At 35.3% G+C, this 19731-nt stretch overlaps 1 protein-coding gene across 1 annotated transcript; it reads right to left on the bottom strand.

Annotated features, from left to right (window-relative positions):
* Nucleotides 1-5155: 5155 nt before the first annotated feature.
* On the bottom strand, nucleotides 5156-18751 carry LOC141335695 (monocarboxylate transporter 13). Its single transcript, XM_073841228.1, has 5 exons — nucleotides 18675-18751; nucleotides 14078-14307; nucleotides 13738-13881; nucleotides 11075-11851; nucleotides 5156-7803 (listed from the first exon to the last, which is right to left on the bottom strand). Exons 2-5 carry the CDS (start codon nucleotides 14277-14279, stop codon nucleotides 7616-7618), a joined length of 1311 nt encoding a protein of 436 aa, XP_073697329.1. The 5' UTR covers nucleotides 14280-14307; nucleotides 18675-18751; the 3' UTR covers nucleotides 5156-7615.
* Between the last annotated feature and the right edge of the window lie 980 nt (nucleotides 18752-19731).

Here is a 19731-nt window from a genome sequence, read left to right as displayed (position 1 = left end):
AAATAATAAATAAAATAAAATAAAATAAAATAATAAAATAATCCTCAGCAAATATAGTAAGCAAAAGCTTAAACAATGACCAGCAAGCACGTTTGAGCTTTTATCATATTTCATGTGCTTTATGTGCATCAGTATATAAATAAAAGCCTAAATTAAATCTGTTCATCATTTAAACTTTTGGTTTTGTTTCATCAAACTTGTATTAAACAGCTTGATCCATATGATTACTTTTATGTGTTTACAAAGCTTTCTGATGAGTAAAATTTGTGAAACTTTTTTCATATTTGCATTAACATGACTAATTAACCATGAACTATGTTTTAAAGGGATAAAAGATCTCTCATCATCGCCTGCTGAAAAAAACCCCAAAACAATAAACCATCACAAAATTCTAATGGTTTCCACTTCAAATACCATTAAAAACATCACAAACCATCAATTTTTAACCATTAAAAAATGGTTTTCTGTAGTGTGTTTTAGGACATGTTCGATTAGGTCAAGTCAAGTCAAGTCAAGTCAATTTTTATTTATAGAGCACAAGTTTAACACAACTGTAGTTGATCCAAAGTGCTTTACAATAAGAATAAAGATAACAACAAAAGATAAGACAACTATAGGAACAATTAAAATTTAAATTCATAAAACAACAGATTAACACAAAATAACTATTCAAGATACATGCACAACATCACCCGAATGCTAATGAGTAAAAATATGTCTTTAAACTCGATTTAAAAACATCCAATGATGTAGAAGCTCTGATGTGAAAGAAAGAAAAAATTGTGATTAATGTTTGTATATTTTGGGAAATGTTTTTTTTTGTCATATTGTTTATTTTGTGTTAATTAACTTTGCCCATTCAGATAATGATGTATAAAGGGTAGGCTTAATAAGCAACGCTTCTGCCTACACCTTTTTCGGCAACTATGTATTTTTATTTTTATTTTGTATTTATCTTGTGAAAATTTGTTTGTGAGGACCGGAATAAAATTATTATTGATTGATTGATTGATTGATGTGCAATGGTAAACTGTTCCAGAGTTTTGGGGCAACTACTGAGAAAGCCCGATCACCCTTTGTTTTGCAACGTGAACGGGGAACAGATAAGAGTAACTGATCATTAGATCTTAAAGACCTAGAAGCTGCATAGGGTGTGATGAGATTGCAGATATAGTCCGGGGCAAAATTATGCAATGCCTTATATGCAAAAAGAAGAATCTTAAAATCAACTCTAAATTTTATAGGTAGCCAGTGCAATGAAGTAAGGACAGGGGTGATATGATCCCTTTTCTTAGTTCCTGTTAAGAATCTGGCTGCCGCATTTTGAACCATCTGTAACCGGGAGAGTGTAGATTGAGGTAAACCAACGTATAGAGAGTTACAGTAATCCAGACGAGATGAAATTAACGCATGAATTACAATTTCAAGGTCTTTACTGGATAGAAAGTGTTTCACCTTAGCCACTGATCTGGGATGAAAAAAACTACTCTTTACAACTGTATTTATATGCTTGTCAAAGTGGAGAAGAGGATCAAAACGGACTCCAAGATTCTTTGCGTAATCATGTAGGTTGTTACTTAGAGAACCTAACTGTGTTTTAATAGAATTATTACTAACAGCAGGGCCCAGTAGCAACACCTCGGTCTTATTTTCATTAAATTGCAAAGAGTTTGTTGTCAACCAGGTCTTGATTTCACTAAGACATGACAAGAGAGGATCCAATGAAAAATCATTTCCTGGTTTGAGTGGAAAATATAGTTGGAGATCATCGGCGTAAAAATGATAATTAATGTTATGTTTCCGGAGTATTGAGCCCAAAGGAAGCATATAGATGGAGAACAAAAGAGGCCCAAGAATGGATCCCTGTGGAACACCACACTGAATAGGTGCAACGGGAGAAGTAAAAGATCCAATATTTACCGAGAAAGTTCTCCCCTTTAAGTATGAGGCAAACCACTCTAAAGCTAAACCCTGCACCCCGACAACACACTCAAGTCGATTCAGAAGAATATTATGGTCAACCGTATCAAATGCAGCACTTAAGTCCAAAAGTATTAGGATAGCAGAAGATCCAGAATCAATGGACAACAGAATGTCGTTTGTGACCTTCAGCAATGCTGACTCGGTGCTATGCAGTGCTCTAAAACCAGATTGAAACGGATCTAAAATATTATGCGTGTCCAGGTATGAAGTAAACTGTGATAGTAACTTTTTCCAAAACCTTTGAAATGAATGAGAGTTTAGAAATAGGACGATAATCGGTGTGTGCTGCAGGGTCAAGGTGAGGGCCTTTCAATAAGGGCTGAACGATAGCATGTTTAAAACTTTCAGGAAATACCCCATTTATTAAAGAGCTGTTTACAATAGCTAAGAGAATGGGACTGATTGTGCCTAAGACCTCTCTAAACAAACAACCAGGCAATACGTCTGATTGACAAAATGTAAGTTTCATCTGAGAAATTATTTTGAGTAATTGAGATGAAGACACTGGCTGAAAGTTAAAAAAACTACTGGCTGAATATGCCGGATTAATGAGATCTAAATCAGCAAAGAGCTGTGATCTAATGTCTTGTATTTTCTGAACAAAATAATCTGAAAATTGTTTACAAGTTTCAGTATTAACATCAGGAACTGAGCAGACAGCAGGATTAAGGACAGAATTTATGGTTTTAAAAAGAACTTTAGGCCTATTGGCATTTTTTGCAATCAAGTTGGAAAAATATTTAGATTTTGCCTCCTTAACACAATCTTGATAGGAGATTAAGGAGTTTTTAAAAATTTGGTAAGAGACCTGGAGTCCATCTTTTTTCCACCTGCGCTCGGCCCTCCTACACTCTTGTCTGAGAGTGATTGCATTTAACCAGGGTTGAGGACTAACCTTACGTTTTTTACGCTTAAGTGGAGCAACTATTTAAAGCATTACAACAGGCAGAGTTAAACGTTTCAACCAATAATTCAGTATCCCTACAAGATGACAGAGGGGCATTTGAATTTGAAATAATCTTAGAGTAAGACTCACAGAATTCAACAGCAGTATTAGCGTGAAAGACACGAGAGTAATGTACAGGTCGAGATAGAATAGGCTGAACATATGAAATAGCAGGCTCAAAGATAACAGGATAATGATCAGAAATGCCGGCATCAGATATTTCCGAAATATGTACAGAGAAACCACGATCCAGTGTATGGCCTCCATTATGTGTAGGACTGGAGACAGACTGTACAAAATTGAGTGAATCCATAAGGCTCATAAAGTGTTTAACCATAGGTTTGGAAGGACAACAAACATGAATGTTAAAGTCCCCTAACACCAATATTCTATCACAACGAGACACTTGAATAGACAGAAATTCCGAAAACTCATGAATAAATGTCGAACAGACTTTAGGAGGTCTGTAAACTAATACACAAAGCAGAGGGCCATTTAGATCCACTTTCAAAAGTTGCACCTCAAAACTGAGAGAGGCATCAACAGGCAGAAGTCTACATTTGAAAGAGTTTCTAAAAACAGTGGCTACGCCACCACCATGTCCACTTGGTCTGGGAGTGCTGTAGGAGGAACAGTCAGAAGGGGACAGCTCACCAAAAGAAGACATGTCACCATTTTTTACCCAAGTTTCAGTCATAAACAAAAAGTCCAAAGCATGAGAAATAAAAAAAATCATTTAAAATGAAAGTTTTATTTGCCAGTGACCTAGTATTCACTAGAGCCATTTTGACTGGTGGTTGAGTAATCGTTGAAGAAGTGGAAATGCCTGATAGAACACCCGATGAAACAGATTTTAACAAGCCACCAAGTTGCCATTAAAAAGTCCCATTATCACCAGAAAAACCATTACAAATTTTAGAATAGTAATGTTTTATTTTTTCAGCAGGGTCATGATGTCCTGTCCTAACAAATTTTATTTTAATTCTTCCACAGAACAAATGGACAATGAAAGAAAATGGTGGAGTTTGGCACCATTCACTATACCATAGGTTAGGAGGATATGGTGTCTGACCATATTATTTTTTTAATGTATTAACTTAATTATGAACACACTGGTTTGTAGTGCAAACCGTTTTACTGTTTACTGCACTTTGTTTTCCTTCTCGTTATTGAAAACGCACTTCAGCGCTAAAAAGATAAGGATTATGTCCATCATGTTTCAAAGAAGAACAACGTAAGAGAAAGGAATGACAGAATTTTTATTTTTTGCTTTAAATAAACCACAAAACCTTTACATTCATTAGTCAGAGACAAAAGGTGTACAAAAAAGTGAAAATATACATTTTAGTGTATGTAACAAGACAAACAGTACGTTACGCTGCAACTCAATTGGCACAAGAAGTGCACAACCTGCTTTTCTTATTTGTAGTTATACTGCCATCTAGTGATGGGACAGCAAGACGATCTCAGAGTATCCTCAGTTTACACGTGAAGAAAACAAATTGATGGGATATAGCTAATCGCTGGACTCAAAATTCGTCAACTCTTAGTGAAAACTGATCATCAATAGCGTGCAGGTAATATTCACGGTCTAATCTGTGCGTTTTTGGAGTGCTTGGTTGACTACATTATAGAAGGGGCATAGCCACGGGTGTGTCAGGGTGTGCCAGTGGTGGGCGCTAGGGAAGGGCACATCCAGGAAAGACCAAAGCACCCCATAGCATCCACACACATAACAAAATGAAATAAAATAAAAACATATATATAAATAAATAAATAAATATATAAATAAATAAATATATAAATAAATAATAAATATAAGTGCAGTAACTACGCTAAGAATGAAACAGAGAAAAATGCCTTTTATGTAATGCCTACTTAGGAAGAACCTTTTATACAGAAAAACCATGACAACTGATATGACCTTTGACCACCAAAATGCAGATACGGCACTCTGCCTTTGGATGACCTGAAAAAACTAAAACTCCATTGCAAAAGCAAAGTGCAGTATCTATGAACTAAATGTGTTCATCCAATTTTCTTGTGTTTCTTACTATATGTTGATTGTTTTTAATAACTTTAATGGTTGTATTGATGTTTGCATGCTGTGAATGTTACAATTGCAATGTTACAAAAGCCTCAATATTAAGAGTCATCTGCTCCTTTCACAACAGAGTGTTTTGCTCATTTTATTTAAAAAGGAATTCATTACAGACCAAGGTTGCTTTAAAACAATAGTTAAAAATTCACACAATTTAAACAAAAGTAAAACAACGATCAAGTACCCTAGTGTGTGTAGGCTATTCTCAAAGGTGTACATTTCCTAATTATGCTATCTACACCCTTAAAGCTATAATTAGGCTAGTAATTAAAATAGAGGATTCTTATGTATTCTTAGCTATCTGTGAAATCCAAAAAACCGATGGACTCTGACAAATGAGATGCAGATCGTTATTCTTGAATATGACTGAATTTACTGAAGTCAGTGATTAGCCTGTGTTATAACTGTAAACTTAATGCAAGAAAAATACAACCCCACTATATCTCTGGTAATTTAATGTTTAGATTTTTTTAGATTGTGTGCTGTCCCAAAAAAATAAGATGGGGCACATTATGAGTAGGCTATATCAGCCCAGTCTGTTCTGTAATACACAATATTCTGAAAATAAATGTGGCACACCCAGTTTTTCTGATGCACACACCCAGAGTCTCTTTTCTGGCCACGCTACTGCATTCTAGGTAACGTGTCAGCAATAGTATAGCCAATTTTTACAGTAAAAATGTTTCACAGATGTGAAGAGCTTTTCAAATGTCTCCAAAAAAGTGTCAACAATATAATTCTTACATGAACCAATTCAGAACTAATGACCTTCCACTCAGAGATCCTTTTAAACTCTGCCATTCAGAAATAAATCTGGCCTGAATAACGCTAAAAAATAATTTACAATGGGAACATTTAAAATAAATACTATTCCCTGATTGTCACTTGCAGTTAAAGGATAAGTTCACTTCCAGAACCAAAGATAACAGATAATGTACTTACCCCCTTCTCATCCAAGATGTTCATGTCTTTCTTTCTTTAGTTCTTCAGGATTTTTCTCTATATAGTGGACTTCTATGGTGCCCCGAGTTTGAACTTCCTTAATGCAGCTTAAATGCGGCTTCAAACAATCCCAGCCGAGAAAGAAAGGTCTTTTTTTTTTAAATTACAATTTATATACTTTTTAACCTCAAACGCTCATCTTGTCTTGCTCTGCCTGAACTCTTTCTCCCTCAACTTCAAAAATCATTTTAAAATCATCCTACATCGCTGCAAAAGTCGACCCTGTGATTGCAAGTGAACATGCAAAGAAGACCAAACACCCTTAACAAAAAGGTGAAATAGCGATGTAGAACGATTTGAGGGGAAAAAATGAGATGAGTTTTGACATACCCCATCTTAAATCTGAACTAGATAAGATCCTTCTTCCTTTGGGATCGTTTGAAGCCGCATTTGAACTGCATTTTAAAAGGTAAAACTGGAAAAAGTCCATTATATGGAGAAAAATCCAGAAATGTTTTCCTCAAAAAAACAATTTCTTTATGACTGAAGAAAGAAAAACATGAACATCTTGGATGACAAGGGGGTGAGAAATCTTTGTTCTGAAACCAAACTTCTTTAAGGCACAGCAAGTCTTGTCATCGCCACAAATTCAGACACACCATACATAAACAGACGAATAGATCTCTGCAAACTAAGACATGACTTGCACATTAAACCGAAGTAAAACACTGCTGTTTATCTTTGGTGTATGTGTTTGATGAAGTTCTAAAAGACTAAAATGCTATTACATTGCAGGATTCCACCATTTACGGCACATTTATATCTGAAACATATTTTGACCATATAAGTAAATTCATAAAATATTCAGGAGTGATATAAACAGTCTATAGTGTCGTTTTTGTTTGTCCATAAACCTGAACGCTGATCGTGATTCTGGAACATTAGTTCAGTGCACAAAATGATTTGACTGGCTGTTATTTTGAGGTTAAAGGTGACAAATTCTTTGTAAAACTTATTTGCCGGCCTTGTCCATATAAGCAGATTTCTTCATTTCCAAGGCATCTTTGTCATTCCAAAGCTCTGTTTGTGTACACATAATTTACACCACATATACACACTAGAGAGTAAGTGCTCTACAAACTATTGGACACTGAGTGTAACTGCATCAGTTAAAAGTATATGAAAACAAATGATATTTATTTTAATACAGTACAAGTACACTTCACAGAAAGAAGTTTGTAATATTTTAAATAAAACAACGGATAAACTTCAAAAATGATCTTTGAGACTATAATAAGGATATTACTTGTTTGCAAATGCCACTTAGCTCTATTGCTTTGATACTGTAAAATAAGTCATATAAATCCCTGTTCTGTAAGTGAGAAAGTAAAAAGCAGCTACATCTGCACTCAGTGCTTCTTTAATTATTTCTAAGGGCAGAAACAGGCTCTGAATGGCATACGCTTCTTGTCATTGTTAGTGGTTTGAAATGTGACTACAATGATGCCCAAGTCTTAAACTAATATATCTCTGTCTGGAAGTTATGAGGTGAAAGGTTGAGATAATACAATGCCTGTTGCTTTAAAAAAAATTAAATATACAAAAGTTCATATAATAAAAGGTAAAACACTTGTCAATGGCTTTTAAACATCAACACTGCCCGCTTTAAGTATTGGATAATCTGTAGTCTCAGCGCATGAATCCGGTAGTTTGAGTTTTTTCTTCTCCACCAGTCTGTCAACAAGCACTACGAAAACCCCAGACAGGATAAGGCTGAGGCCAGATAAGTAGAAACTAGCACTGTAGTCATGAGTCCAGTCCACCAGCCAGCCTGTAACACAGATACATAAAAGAAACATGAGACAAGTGACGCAGATAGTAATATGGGACAAAAGACAAAACCTGCTGTTAGCAGTGTCTGTACCCTCTCTACTAAAAACGCCATTGTAAAATTGAGCCATTCTCAGTTTAGCGGACTCAAATCAAGTCTTAAAGGGGTCCTATTAAGAATAATCAAGTTTTCTTGTTTTTTTTGGGGGGGGAATAAAAGAACATAATATAAATGAAAATGAACTAAAGACCTTTATCTACAGTCCAAAAAGATGGTTGATTTTAAAAGTAAGCTGCAAAAAGTTTCAGCTTCACAACATTAGATCCTTCATGACGTTATAGAGATTAATGTATGTCAACATACACACCTCCAGTCTTAAGTGGCACAGGTATATTTGTAGCAATGGTCAAAAATACATTGTGTGGATCAAAGTTGTCGATTTTTTTTTTTTAATGAAGTAAAGATCATGTTCCATGAAGATATTTTGTAAATTTCCTCCTGTAAATATATCAAAACTTAATTTTTGTTTAGTATATGCATTGCTAAGAACTTCATTTGGACAACTTTAAAGCTGATTTTTTTTGCACCCTCAGATTCCAGATTTTTAAATGGTTGTATCTTGGCACAATATTGCCCTATCCTAACAAACCATACATCAATGGAAAGCTTATTTATCCACCTTTTAGATGTAGGTTTCTGGTTTAATGGTCCAGGGTCACATTTGTTATATTACAAATAGGAGACATGTAGATAATAATCATTTAATTTTGTTTGATTCACTTTATTAGATTATTTACATGTATGCACTTAACAGTTCTTTCTGGTTCTTGAATCTGATTGGCTGAGAGGAGTGTGGTATTCTAGTGATAACGGAACTAACCGTTTTACCGTTTGTATTACTCCGCTTGGGGTATTTCTCACAGCGAGCGTCATGGCGGACACCCAAATCCGTTATAATTTTATAAATATTACTGTTTGTGTGTCACAAAATGTAGTTTTTTTGCGAGAATGTACTAGTTTAGTCTTCAAATATGCAGTTTGTTAATAAAGTCTATTTGAAAATTTACTTCAATGTTTTTAGAGATGTGAGCTCCAGGGCGTCAGCGGCCATTCAGCACTCATGAACCCACCGAGAGCAGCCTCACCTCACACTACACCTTTGCCATTGGCTCTGATATCTCTATACGCCTTATTCAGCCCGCTGCCATTTTGAATCGAAAACGAGGCTGTGAGGGATAGCAGTCCAGCAGCGCCCACTGTGGCGCATTGTTGCGTACCGGGATGTAGATCGTATAGCCGTAAAATAATAGGTCATTTCACATTTTTCCACAGGACAAAGCGCTCCAGAAAACGTGGACTGATCGACAGGACATATAACCTAACTTTCAGGTAACAATATTGCATTTATTTAAGAAAATGACTGTGGAAACTAGCCGGTTGGCTAATTGCTAATTTATAATGCGAGCATGTTTATCTTCCTTTAAACGTTTACGCAGAGCTAACATGTGATGTATTACTACAACAACTAAACTAAATAGATTACAAAGAACACAAGAGTGCTCAACATTTTACTCAGGATTGTTTTTCAAAAACACTGACTGGAATTAGGACGCTTAAGGAGGGTTCAGCTCCGTCTGTGTTTACCTGGACTAAAAGACCTCACGAAAAGAAAACCTTGCGATTGTAAATGAAAAAGATATTCTTTTTAAATTTTGTTTTAAAGATCAACATGTTTAATAGTTTGTGTTAAGAGCCTGCAGTTAACGTTAGATCGTAAGCCTCTTTCAGACAACATGTTAAGTCATACAAAAAACAGTGGGTTGAAAGTTTATTTTTATGCAAAGAGATCAAAAGATAACAATTATTTATTAGTTTGCCATGTAGTGTTTGATGTCAACCCCTTTTAAAATCGCTAAATGATATTCAGAACATTATTTTTTTGTTTCTGTCTTGCTTTAGACAAGGAAAATGTCATGTTTATCGTAATTTCATAATAAAGGTCGGGAAGACGCTTATGACCTAGCTGCAGGCTCTTAACACAAACCATTAAGCATTTTAATCTATATAACATCATTTGAAAAACTCTATGTAAGCGTTTAAAGGAAGATAAACATGCTCCCATTAGAAATTAGCAGTCTTTCCACAGTCATTTTCTCAAAAAAAATGCAATATTGTTACCTGAAAGTTAGGTTATTTGTCCTGTCGATCAATCCACGTCTTCTGGAGCTCTTTGTCCTGTGGAAAAATGTGAAATGACCTATTATTTTACGGCTATACGATCTACATCCCGGTACGCAACAACGCGCCACAGTGGGCGCTGCTGAACTGCTATCCCTCACAGCCTCGTTTTCGATTCAAAATGGCAGCGGGCTGAATAAGGCGTATAGTGGTTAAACATGAGATATAATTCATTTTGGGTACATCCAACTGGCAGTCTTTGGTTTCATTAATTGATTATTATTATTTTTTATGTACCTTTAATAATAAAAGAGCAGCCTTTGTACTTTTGATTGACTTGCCTTTGATCTTTAATGTATTCTTAGTCAATAAATAATATTTTTTTTAATAAATAATAGTAGTATATAGTATTAGAAAACAGTGTGTTAGTGATTAGTTACATTGTTCCGCCATTAGATAGCAACAAGAGACTGTTTTTGAGTGAGCCAGCACTTATATTAACACTTATATTGAAAGAGACTGAAAAACAGTTGTAAACAAGGAAGTTATTTTTACTTTCAACACTTTGTAAGATGCAGCCAACAAATGCACTGAGCAGCGCTGTCATTGGAAATCTCCCTTTACAGATGAAAGGATAGTACGACAAAGATATCGCTTACCTCAACGGACATTCAAACTAATGTTTTGTGGATATGAGATTGAGCTGAAGAATGAATGCTGTATCAGATACAGATAATCACACTTGCTCAGTCCATCTCTCTCTCATGATACTCTACATATTATAGTGAGCTTTTAATGCAGTATATACAAGCTTTCAACCCAATGTTCCTTCATTACTAGTTCTGAAGTGACGTTTTTGAATTAGTTGGAGGTTTGGACTCAGATGTTAAACTGTCAAACTTAGATTTAAATCCATGGTGGAAGGAAGTTATGTGCACAAAAGAGTGTTTTGACACATTGTTGTTGTTTCATATTTATTTACACGCTCATGCCGCCGAACTGTTGTGTAAATGCAATATGGCTGTATGTCGAAAACATGCACAAATGCCTGAATAATGTAAATCATGCCTGAAAGTTAAAGACACACACTGACCTGCAGCAGGTGGACCCACAAATCCTCCAGAGCTCCGGAACAGCATGAAGAGCCCTAGAGCGCTATCAAAGCCCTCCAGTCCAACAATATCCACGATACTAGTCACATGGATGGCCACCACGCAGCCAAACAGGAAACCATAGAGTGAGGAAAAGGCCAGGATACCCCAGTAGCTCTGTGCAATGGGAAGCAGAAGCAGCACCACCCCCAGCGCAGTGACCACCATGGTCAGCAGCTGCAGGTTTCTCACAAGCCGCAGGTTAGCCAGCCAACCGCATGATAGTCTGCCCAGCAGGTCTGCCAATGCCAGCACTGACAGAATTGAGGCCGCCCAGTACTGCTCCATGCCCAAACTATTGGCATAGGGCACCAGAAACAGAGGTGGGATGAAGAAACCAGCTGCAGCCAAGATGGCAAACATGATATATAGTAGCAGCTCAGGCTTCTGAATGAGAGAGCACTGGAAAATGGAATTGTTTGATGTCCTGCTTTCCTCTTTTGTGTCCAGCACTGGTTTGTCTTGGATAGAGGGTTGTGCAGACGGAAGGGGTTTCATCAGAGCACCACACACACATAGATTCAGCTGAAGACCACCGATGATGAGCAGAGCCCCCTGCCAAGAGTAGCTGTCGATAAGCCACTGGAAAAATGGTCCGAATCCAATGGCAAAGACACACTCTCCAGAACTAGAAATTGCATAGGCAATGGGACGCCAGCGTCCAAAATAATGACTGACCATGCTGTTAGCTGGTAACCAAGAAAATGAGGCACCAAGCCCTAGATGACAAAAAGAAAAGAGACAGAGAAAGAAAACTCAAGTTAAATTATTACTAGATAAATATGGATGACTAAGAGTGCCACGAATGAATAAATTATAAAAAAAAAAAAAAAAAAAAATAAATAAATAAAAATGCACACTACAGATAAAAAGTTTAAGTTCGGTACCATTTTAATGTCAATTAAAAAATATCTCTCTCATGCTCACCAATGGTGCATTTATTGTTTTAGCAAATAAATGCACCATTGGTGAACATAAGAGATATTTCAAAAACTTAAACATTAAAAATGTTACCGAACTGTGATGGCAAAGATGTACTTCAGTCTTCAGTGTCACATGATCCTTAAGAAATCATATGCTCTTTTGGTGTTAAAAAACATTTCACAATATTATTAGTTATGAAAACAACTATTTTTGTGGAAACAACAATAAAAATTTTTACCAGGTTTTTTGATGAATAGAAAGTTTAAAAGACAGTATTTACTGAATCATTTGTAACATTATAAATGTCTTTACTGTCACTTTATAAATTTAAACCATCACTGGTAAATAAAAATATGAAATTCTTTTTTTTTAAAAAAGGACTTATTTTCAAATAACCCAACATATTTAAAATGGTTTAAGTAATATTATAAAATATTATCTATTATATATTATACTCTGTTTGTCAATTTGAAGTTAAATGTTATTTTTAATTAATAATTATATCATTTCCTCATTTTATTTTTAAGTGACACTCACGTACTGTACATTCTTACTGTAAAAGACTCATTCAATAAATACTGTATATTACAGTGCAAAATGAGTATGAGTGTAAAAGAGCAATATGCGCTGAAATATATTATTTAAAGGGATAGTTCACCCAAAAATGAAAATTAAATGTTTATCTGCTTACCCCCAGGGCATCCAAGATGTAGGTGACTTTGTTTCTACAGCAGAACACAAACGAAGATTTGTGAGATTCCCCTTACAGTGTTTGCGTATACTATGCCAGAGCGCGTACACGTGTAACTTGCCTGATGCTAAACTCGTGCTCAGGACAGATGGACGTGGCTGTGTATCAAAGGTAAAAAATGATGTAAAAACTGTTCAGTTTCTTGCAAAAAAACGATTGTTTTGTGTCTTAGGACATCAATGTGTAATTTGGATTTGTCTGTGAATGTTTTTCATTACTTTTAAAGGTCTGGTGCCCATCTGCTGCCATTATTTGGCTGACAGACTGCACCGGTTTTCGTTTAAAATCTTTCGTTCTGCTGAGGAAACAACGTCACCTACATCTTTGATGCTCTGGGGGTAAGCAGATAAACATCAAATTTTCATTTTTGGGTCATTAATTACAACTATTTTGAGAGGGTGCTCGCTGCAGAGCCATATGTGAGGAGCTGGAGCTCCAGCTCCCCCTTGCTGGAGGTAATGGGTGGAGATAGACACCTAACCACACCCTAACCCTACCCCTTACCCTATCCCTAACCTTAACTCCACCCATTTGTTCACTCAGAGGTGGAGCTGGACATCAAGAGAGGTGGAGCTGGAGGCCATTTGGCTCTGCAGTGAGCAGTACTTGACTATTTTTGTTTTCTTTGCACACAAAAAGTATTATTGTAGCTTCATAACATTTTTTGAGCAAAGGTGAAAGATATTTCTATTGTTACCAAAGATTTAGATTTCAAATAAATACTGTTCTTTTGAACTTGTTGGGCCTTAAACATGGTAGTTGCGTTGCTGTCTATGCAGGGTCAGAAAGCTTTTGGATTTCATCAAAAATATCTTAATTTGTGTTCTGAGGATGAACAAAGGTCTTACAGGTTTGGAATGACACGAGGGTGATTAATTAAAGACAGAATTTAAATTTTTGGGTGAACTATCCCTTCAATACTGAACTTACCTTGGAGTACACCTACAGACAGATACATCCAAGGCAGACTGAGGCCCAAAGAGGCAATAATCATTCCTGAGGCAGCCAGAAGCCCTCCGATTATGATAACAGTGCGCTGGGACAGCTGCATACTCAAAGTACTGGCAAGAGGAGCTAAGCAGATAAAAAAACAAAAAAAAAAAAACAAAAAAAACATCTCATTATGCAGGTCTGGTGCTATCATTAAATGTCAATTTCATATGATTGGTTATACCGGTTCTGAATGAATTCATACAATTTCTGTTGATAACAATATGAAAAAGATACATGAAAGCACATAAAACAAGGAGTACATAAAAGCATCCCTCACCTCCCAAATGAAACACAGCAATAGTGGTTGAGGTCAACCATGAGGTAGTACTGGTAAGGATATTGTAGTGACTTTGGATTTCAAGAAAAAACAGACCAAAGTTTTTAAAAACAGCAGCGGTGAGGCCCATGATGAAGAAGGCCGAGGTGACCACGACCCAGCCATAGCCTCCATCCGGTGGATCGTTTGAGTATCTCTTCATGTTGAATCTGCCAGTCGGTTCTCACCTGCTGTAAAATAAATATTTGTATTAATTTTTTAAAAAGCATTATTCATATTTTGAATTAGCTTTTATTCTTACATTGTCCATTTTCATTTTAATGTTAATGTTATGTGTTTTTGTGATTCGTATTTTTTTTTTAGTTCTCTTTGTATTTAATTTGATCATTTTGCATTTTGTTTTAGTAATTTAAGTACTTAAGTATCACTCATCTGACTTCAAACAAAAATGTTTTAATGTTACTTTGTATTAAACTGAAATAAATTTAAGTTTTTGTTGATTTAAAAAAAAAAGGCTTTTCAACAAATTTTTTATACTTTATTTCTATTACCAAAACTATTTATAATTATTCTGGCGAATTATATTATATTTTTGTGGAGCCTGTGATACATTTATGTTTTTCAGAATTCTTTGATGAATAGAAAAATCAAATGAAAAGCCCCTCAAATTTAAATATTTCTGTACTGTCACTTTTGAACAATTTAATGCATCCTTGATCAATGAAAAGCATTAATTTCTTTAAAAAGAATTGTACTGACCTCAAACTTTTTAAACAGTTAAACTACCAGGCAAAAGTTTTTAAACTGTAAACTTTTTAATATTTTTTTTTTACAGACGTCTCTTTTGCTCATATAGCCTGCATTTATTTGATCCAAAGTACAGCAAAAACATTACAATTTTGAAATATTTTTTACCATTTAAAATAACGGTTTTCTATTTGAATATATTTTAAAATCTAATTTATTCCTGTGATAAAAGCTACATTTGTAGCATTGTTACTCCAGTCTTCAGTGCCACATGATAAAAAACATCTGAAGCGAGCAAATCTGAATATGAGAATCAAGCAAATCTGAATATGAGTATGATTTCTGAAGGAATCATGGAGTAATTATGCTAAAAATCCTGTTTTGAAATCACAGAAATAAAATAGATTTAAAAAAAATATTCAAATAGAAAACAGTTACTATAAGTTTTTACTGTACTTTGGATAAAATAAATGCAGGCTAGGTGAGCAGAAGAGACTTCTTTCAAAACTTCTTTCAATACTGGTCAAAAGCTTTTGACTGGTAAAGTATGCATATACAAATCTAAATATATTTTAGAATTGTATCATTTAGGAATTTTCTCATCTCTGAAAACTCTTTTCTTTGTACCTTTGGTAGTAGAGGTCAGCATGAAAAAGCATTTGGAAAAAGCAATGGATCTGCGTCAGCACCTTTTCATCCTGTTCCACATCTTACTGTGCAATTTAGCATGCTGTGACCAAACAAACAAAAAAGTACATTTGACGATTCCTTAAAACTGTTTCCATAAAAGAAAATTCTAGATGCTAAACATTTATTCGAAACCTATGAACTCTTCGAAACAGCTCAAAGCAGCCCAAGCAGTAACCAAGAAGAAAGATCCAACAAGAACAATTGTTGCCAATGGAAGTCTGTAGCAAGTGCCAGAAATCATAAGATCTCATGCGTCAACAACATCATGACCCACAATGCCTGCTCCACTGCCCAGCCCTGCCTGCTGTGATCACGGACTAAGCCAGTTCTTCATTGACATTGACTCAGCGCCACTAGCAGCAGACAAACAGATTCATGTTACAGCATAGTTCATGTTAGCTTTGTACTTGGCTTGTTCCCTCACCCATATTACTGCTTGACAAATTAAAGAAGCTATTAAACTGTCAACAGCCTCTAAACTCATTTAACGGTCTGATGTCCAAATAAAAGATTGCTTAATATCATTCATGAAGTGGGTCATCTTTTAATCCATTTAGTTCCATTAGCGTTAATGCAAATCCTGACCGTTTCTATAGGTTTGGGTGTAAAAAGTAAATACAGGCACTCCTGGGGTTTAAGGGCAAAAGCGCCATGTTTCCTCATGTGTTTGCACTATTGTTGTGTACATCTAACCTGTAAGGAACCCGTCTGCATCAGCATCTAGTTGTTGCATGTTGAACCACAGCCTTCTATTGAATGTGGACTCATAAAACTGGTACACTTGTGTTTAGCGATTCTATTGCTTATATATGAAAATTATGTAACATTGGCAGAATAATGACATTTATATGAATTAAATCAGGTAATAAACTGTTTAATTCTGTTTTATAAACTGCAGCAATTTTTAGTTTAGAGAATAACTAGACATTTTATTGCTAAATCATTTAATCTAGGTAATTTATTTTGTATTTACAAGCACTGGAATTGCAGAACACTGCTGAAAATCACAGGAAATAAAATCTAATCATATGTTCCATTAACTATATTAAAGGACACAAAGTGTCTTTTTGGTAAACAGGTGGACACAATAAAACAACACTGACAAATGTGACCCTGGACCACAAAACCAGTCTTAAGTAGCACAGGTATATTGTGTTCCTACCATAAATATATAAAAACGTAATTTTTTAATTAGTAATATGCATTGCTAGGAACTTAACCTGTAAAACTTTAAAGATTTAGATTTTTTTTGCACCCTCGGATTCCAGATTTGCAATATTCTTATCTCAGCCAAATATTGTCCTATCCTATCAAACCATACACCAATGGAAAACTTATTTAGCTTTCAGATGATGTATAAATCTCAATTTCTAAAAATGGTTTTGTGGTGCAGGGTCACATATATTCAGTGTTAATTTTTGTATTGTTGAGATGCTAGTTTTCATTAATATTTTGAATTAGTTATAGTTATTTCAATTTTAGTTAAAATTTGTTGCATGTCTTAGTTTTTGGTCTATATAGTTTGTACGAATTTTTATTTAGGTTTTACTTTTTATTTTATTTTAGTACATCAATGTAAATTAAATGACAATGAAATTAAATGTTTACAATTTATTTTATTATTATTGGTTTTAGTTTCAGCTATAAAAACCTGACTGGAATTTTAAAGGATGTTCTCAGGAGGACAGGAGTATTCTTCAGAAATATCAAGGTTGTGTGTATTAGTGTGCTCATATACACTGCAATTTGTTACCTTTTTTTAAGACCTGCAGAAATAAAATTAATATGGTATGAGCGGGATAGAGCAATGTCTAGTAACATTAAACCGCTATCATGGTTTACAGCTCAGATACAGGTTTTTACAAAAATAAATATCATGATAAAATGAAAAACATCACACTTTAGACTTTAAACCATTTTTTTCTTCACATTTACAGCACTACGTGTTTGCAGCGTAAAATAATGGGTGGATTTTTTTGATCTGAACAAACAACAAACGGGCTTATTGCAAATGCACATCTATATCTGTTAGGATACACACTGTAAAAAATAAAGAAAAAAAGTAGTTTCAACTTAAAGTGCTTGTGCTGCCTTAAAATTTTAAGTTTACTCAACTCAAATATACATGTTTTCATGTAGTACAACTTAACATTTAATGTTAACTAAACTTAAAATTAAGTTGAATTAACTTTTTTGTTTTTTACAGTGCACATGTAAATTCATGTTCATTTTAAAAAACAGTAACTGTATCTGTAAAAATGGTAACAACCTCATTTTTATATAATGCAATGCAATTATTCTGATTGTTCTGACATAAGTCTATAGCACCTCAATACCATGGTATAAAAATTAACTACATGATGGTATCTAGGTAGGTATTTGAATGAAGAACAGTGGGCTAAATACTCAGGGCTGAGTGTGAGATTTTCAGCCTTCCCACCCACCCCTCTCTAAACAGTATGCGTCCCTTATTTATTTGTATTAAAAGTGGTAACCCTAGCCACAGTACCATTTTGACTGTCTCGTTGCGCACAGTTTTCGTCCCGTTTGTCAGAGCCGTTTCCTCTCTTTAAATCGCCTAGTTAATTGTGTTCTTCGCTGATTTCAAGCGCTTCACACTGAATCTCACAGCTGTTTAGAGCTCCCGAGTAAACGCATTTGCTCTGGTAAACTTGATCCGAGGCGATAAACGGTCAGTGTGGCGCTCTTTAAATGACTAGCACAGTTAACTCATAACGCGATTCATTTATTGAAATCATTTCTTGAAATTATAATTAGGCTCTACGTGTTTGCTGCCTAAAATAATTGGTGGATATTCGAATTTATCTAAACAAAAACAATAATCAGGCTTATTGCAAAGGCATATATCTACATCTAATTATGGTATTTAATACTTTTTTATTGCTTTAAATGGCGTTATTTAAAATAATGTTAAACAATTTAACACTTTATAAAAAAAAACTATGGTGTCAAAGAAGTTGTTCCCGTTTATCCTGCATTGTATTTCTTATTCCATAATGTTTATAAACTCTATTGTTCGTTTTTTTTTCTCCCCTGCTTTTCTGCTAGAGAATCATCTCAATCAAGGTAAGTGATGTACGTGCTTTCGGTTTTTTAAAAGGAAATCCTGCTCTACATCTATGTTTGGGAAATTACTTACGCCAGAGGTGCGACCCGCCGGTTCTCTGGTCCTGTCTTCGGTCAGGTCTTCGCTATGTTGTTCATCTCAGCCTGCAGTATAATAGCTGTGGCAGTGTGAGGATGAAGCTGATAAAAGCTCTATTATAAACTCAGACGACGTAGGCCACGCCTCTTCCGACCTCCTGCGCGACACGCTTCCGTATGGCAAGCCGTTTGAACATTTATACCTTGAAAGCTAAGCTTTTAAAGGAACCGTATGTAAGAAATTTATGTCAGTTAATCATAAAATGGCCCTGACATGTCACTAGACATTAAGAAATCATGTTCATTTCAAATACTTATAACACTGACAACAGTGGTCCGGCCAGGATATTGTCATTTAAAAGTGAGAGTTGCAGCCCTCAACTGATGTTATTGTTGTCATTTTGTGTTTTGGTCTGAGGCTCCACCCTCCAGCTATCTACCAATCACGAAGTCAGTAGAGTTTCGTGAGACAGGTTGCCAGCTATGCTCTAGTTAGTTACAGCTGCTGCTAAGAACGAGTCGGATAAAACATGTATAAAGTTACGAAACCTAAAAGACCTCGTTATGAATCCGAAATACGTCGTGACAAAGTCCGAAATAAAACAAGGATTTGTATAGGAGATGCCTTTGAAAGATGGAGACGGCTGAAAACGGAGAAGAATTTGAAGATAGACGCCAACGTTGCTAATTTTCTCCTTGACAGGTAACGTTAAGATTCATCTATGTTTGGCTAACTTTGCTTCCGTAGGCTACACAGTGGATTTTCTGCGGTCGCCCGTGCTAAATGAGTTCATAAAAAGCTTTATATCGCACCACGAGCAGGGTATGAAAACAATCTATGTTCCGACTGAAATGTGGTATTACAGTACATCTTTACGAAATATTTGGCTAATCGCCATCTGTAAATTTTTGCGATACATAATTACTTCGCAAAACTTCTCTTGTGAAGCATAAACATAATTAACAGAAGAAAAACAAATTACTGTGTAAGACTCGTCACTTGTCATTGGAAGCTCCTTGTAGCACTAGCAGCCTACTCCTGTAGCTTAGCT

The sequence above is a fragment of the Garra rufa genome, chromosome 5 (genome assembly GCF_049309525.1).
Source record: "Garra rufa chromosome 5, GarRuf1.0, whole genome shotgun sequence".
Lineage (NCBI taxonomy): Eukaryota > Metazoa > Chordata > Actinopteri > Cypriniformes > Cyprinidae > Garra > Garra rufa.
The sequence above is the reverse complement of the archived record's forward strand: the minus strand, read 5'-3'. Positions and strand labels throughout refer to the sequence as shown.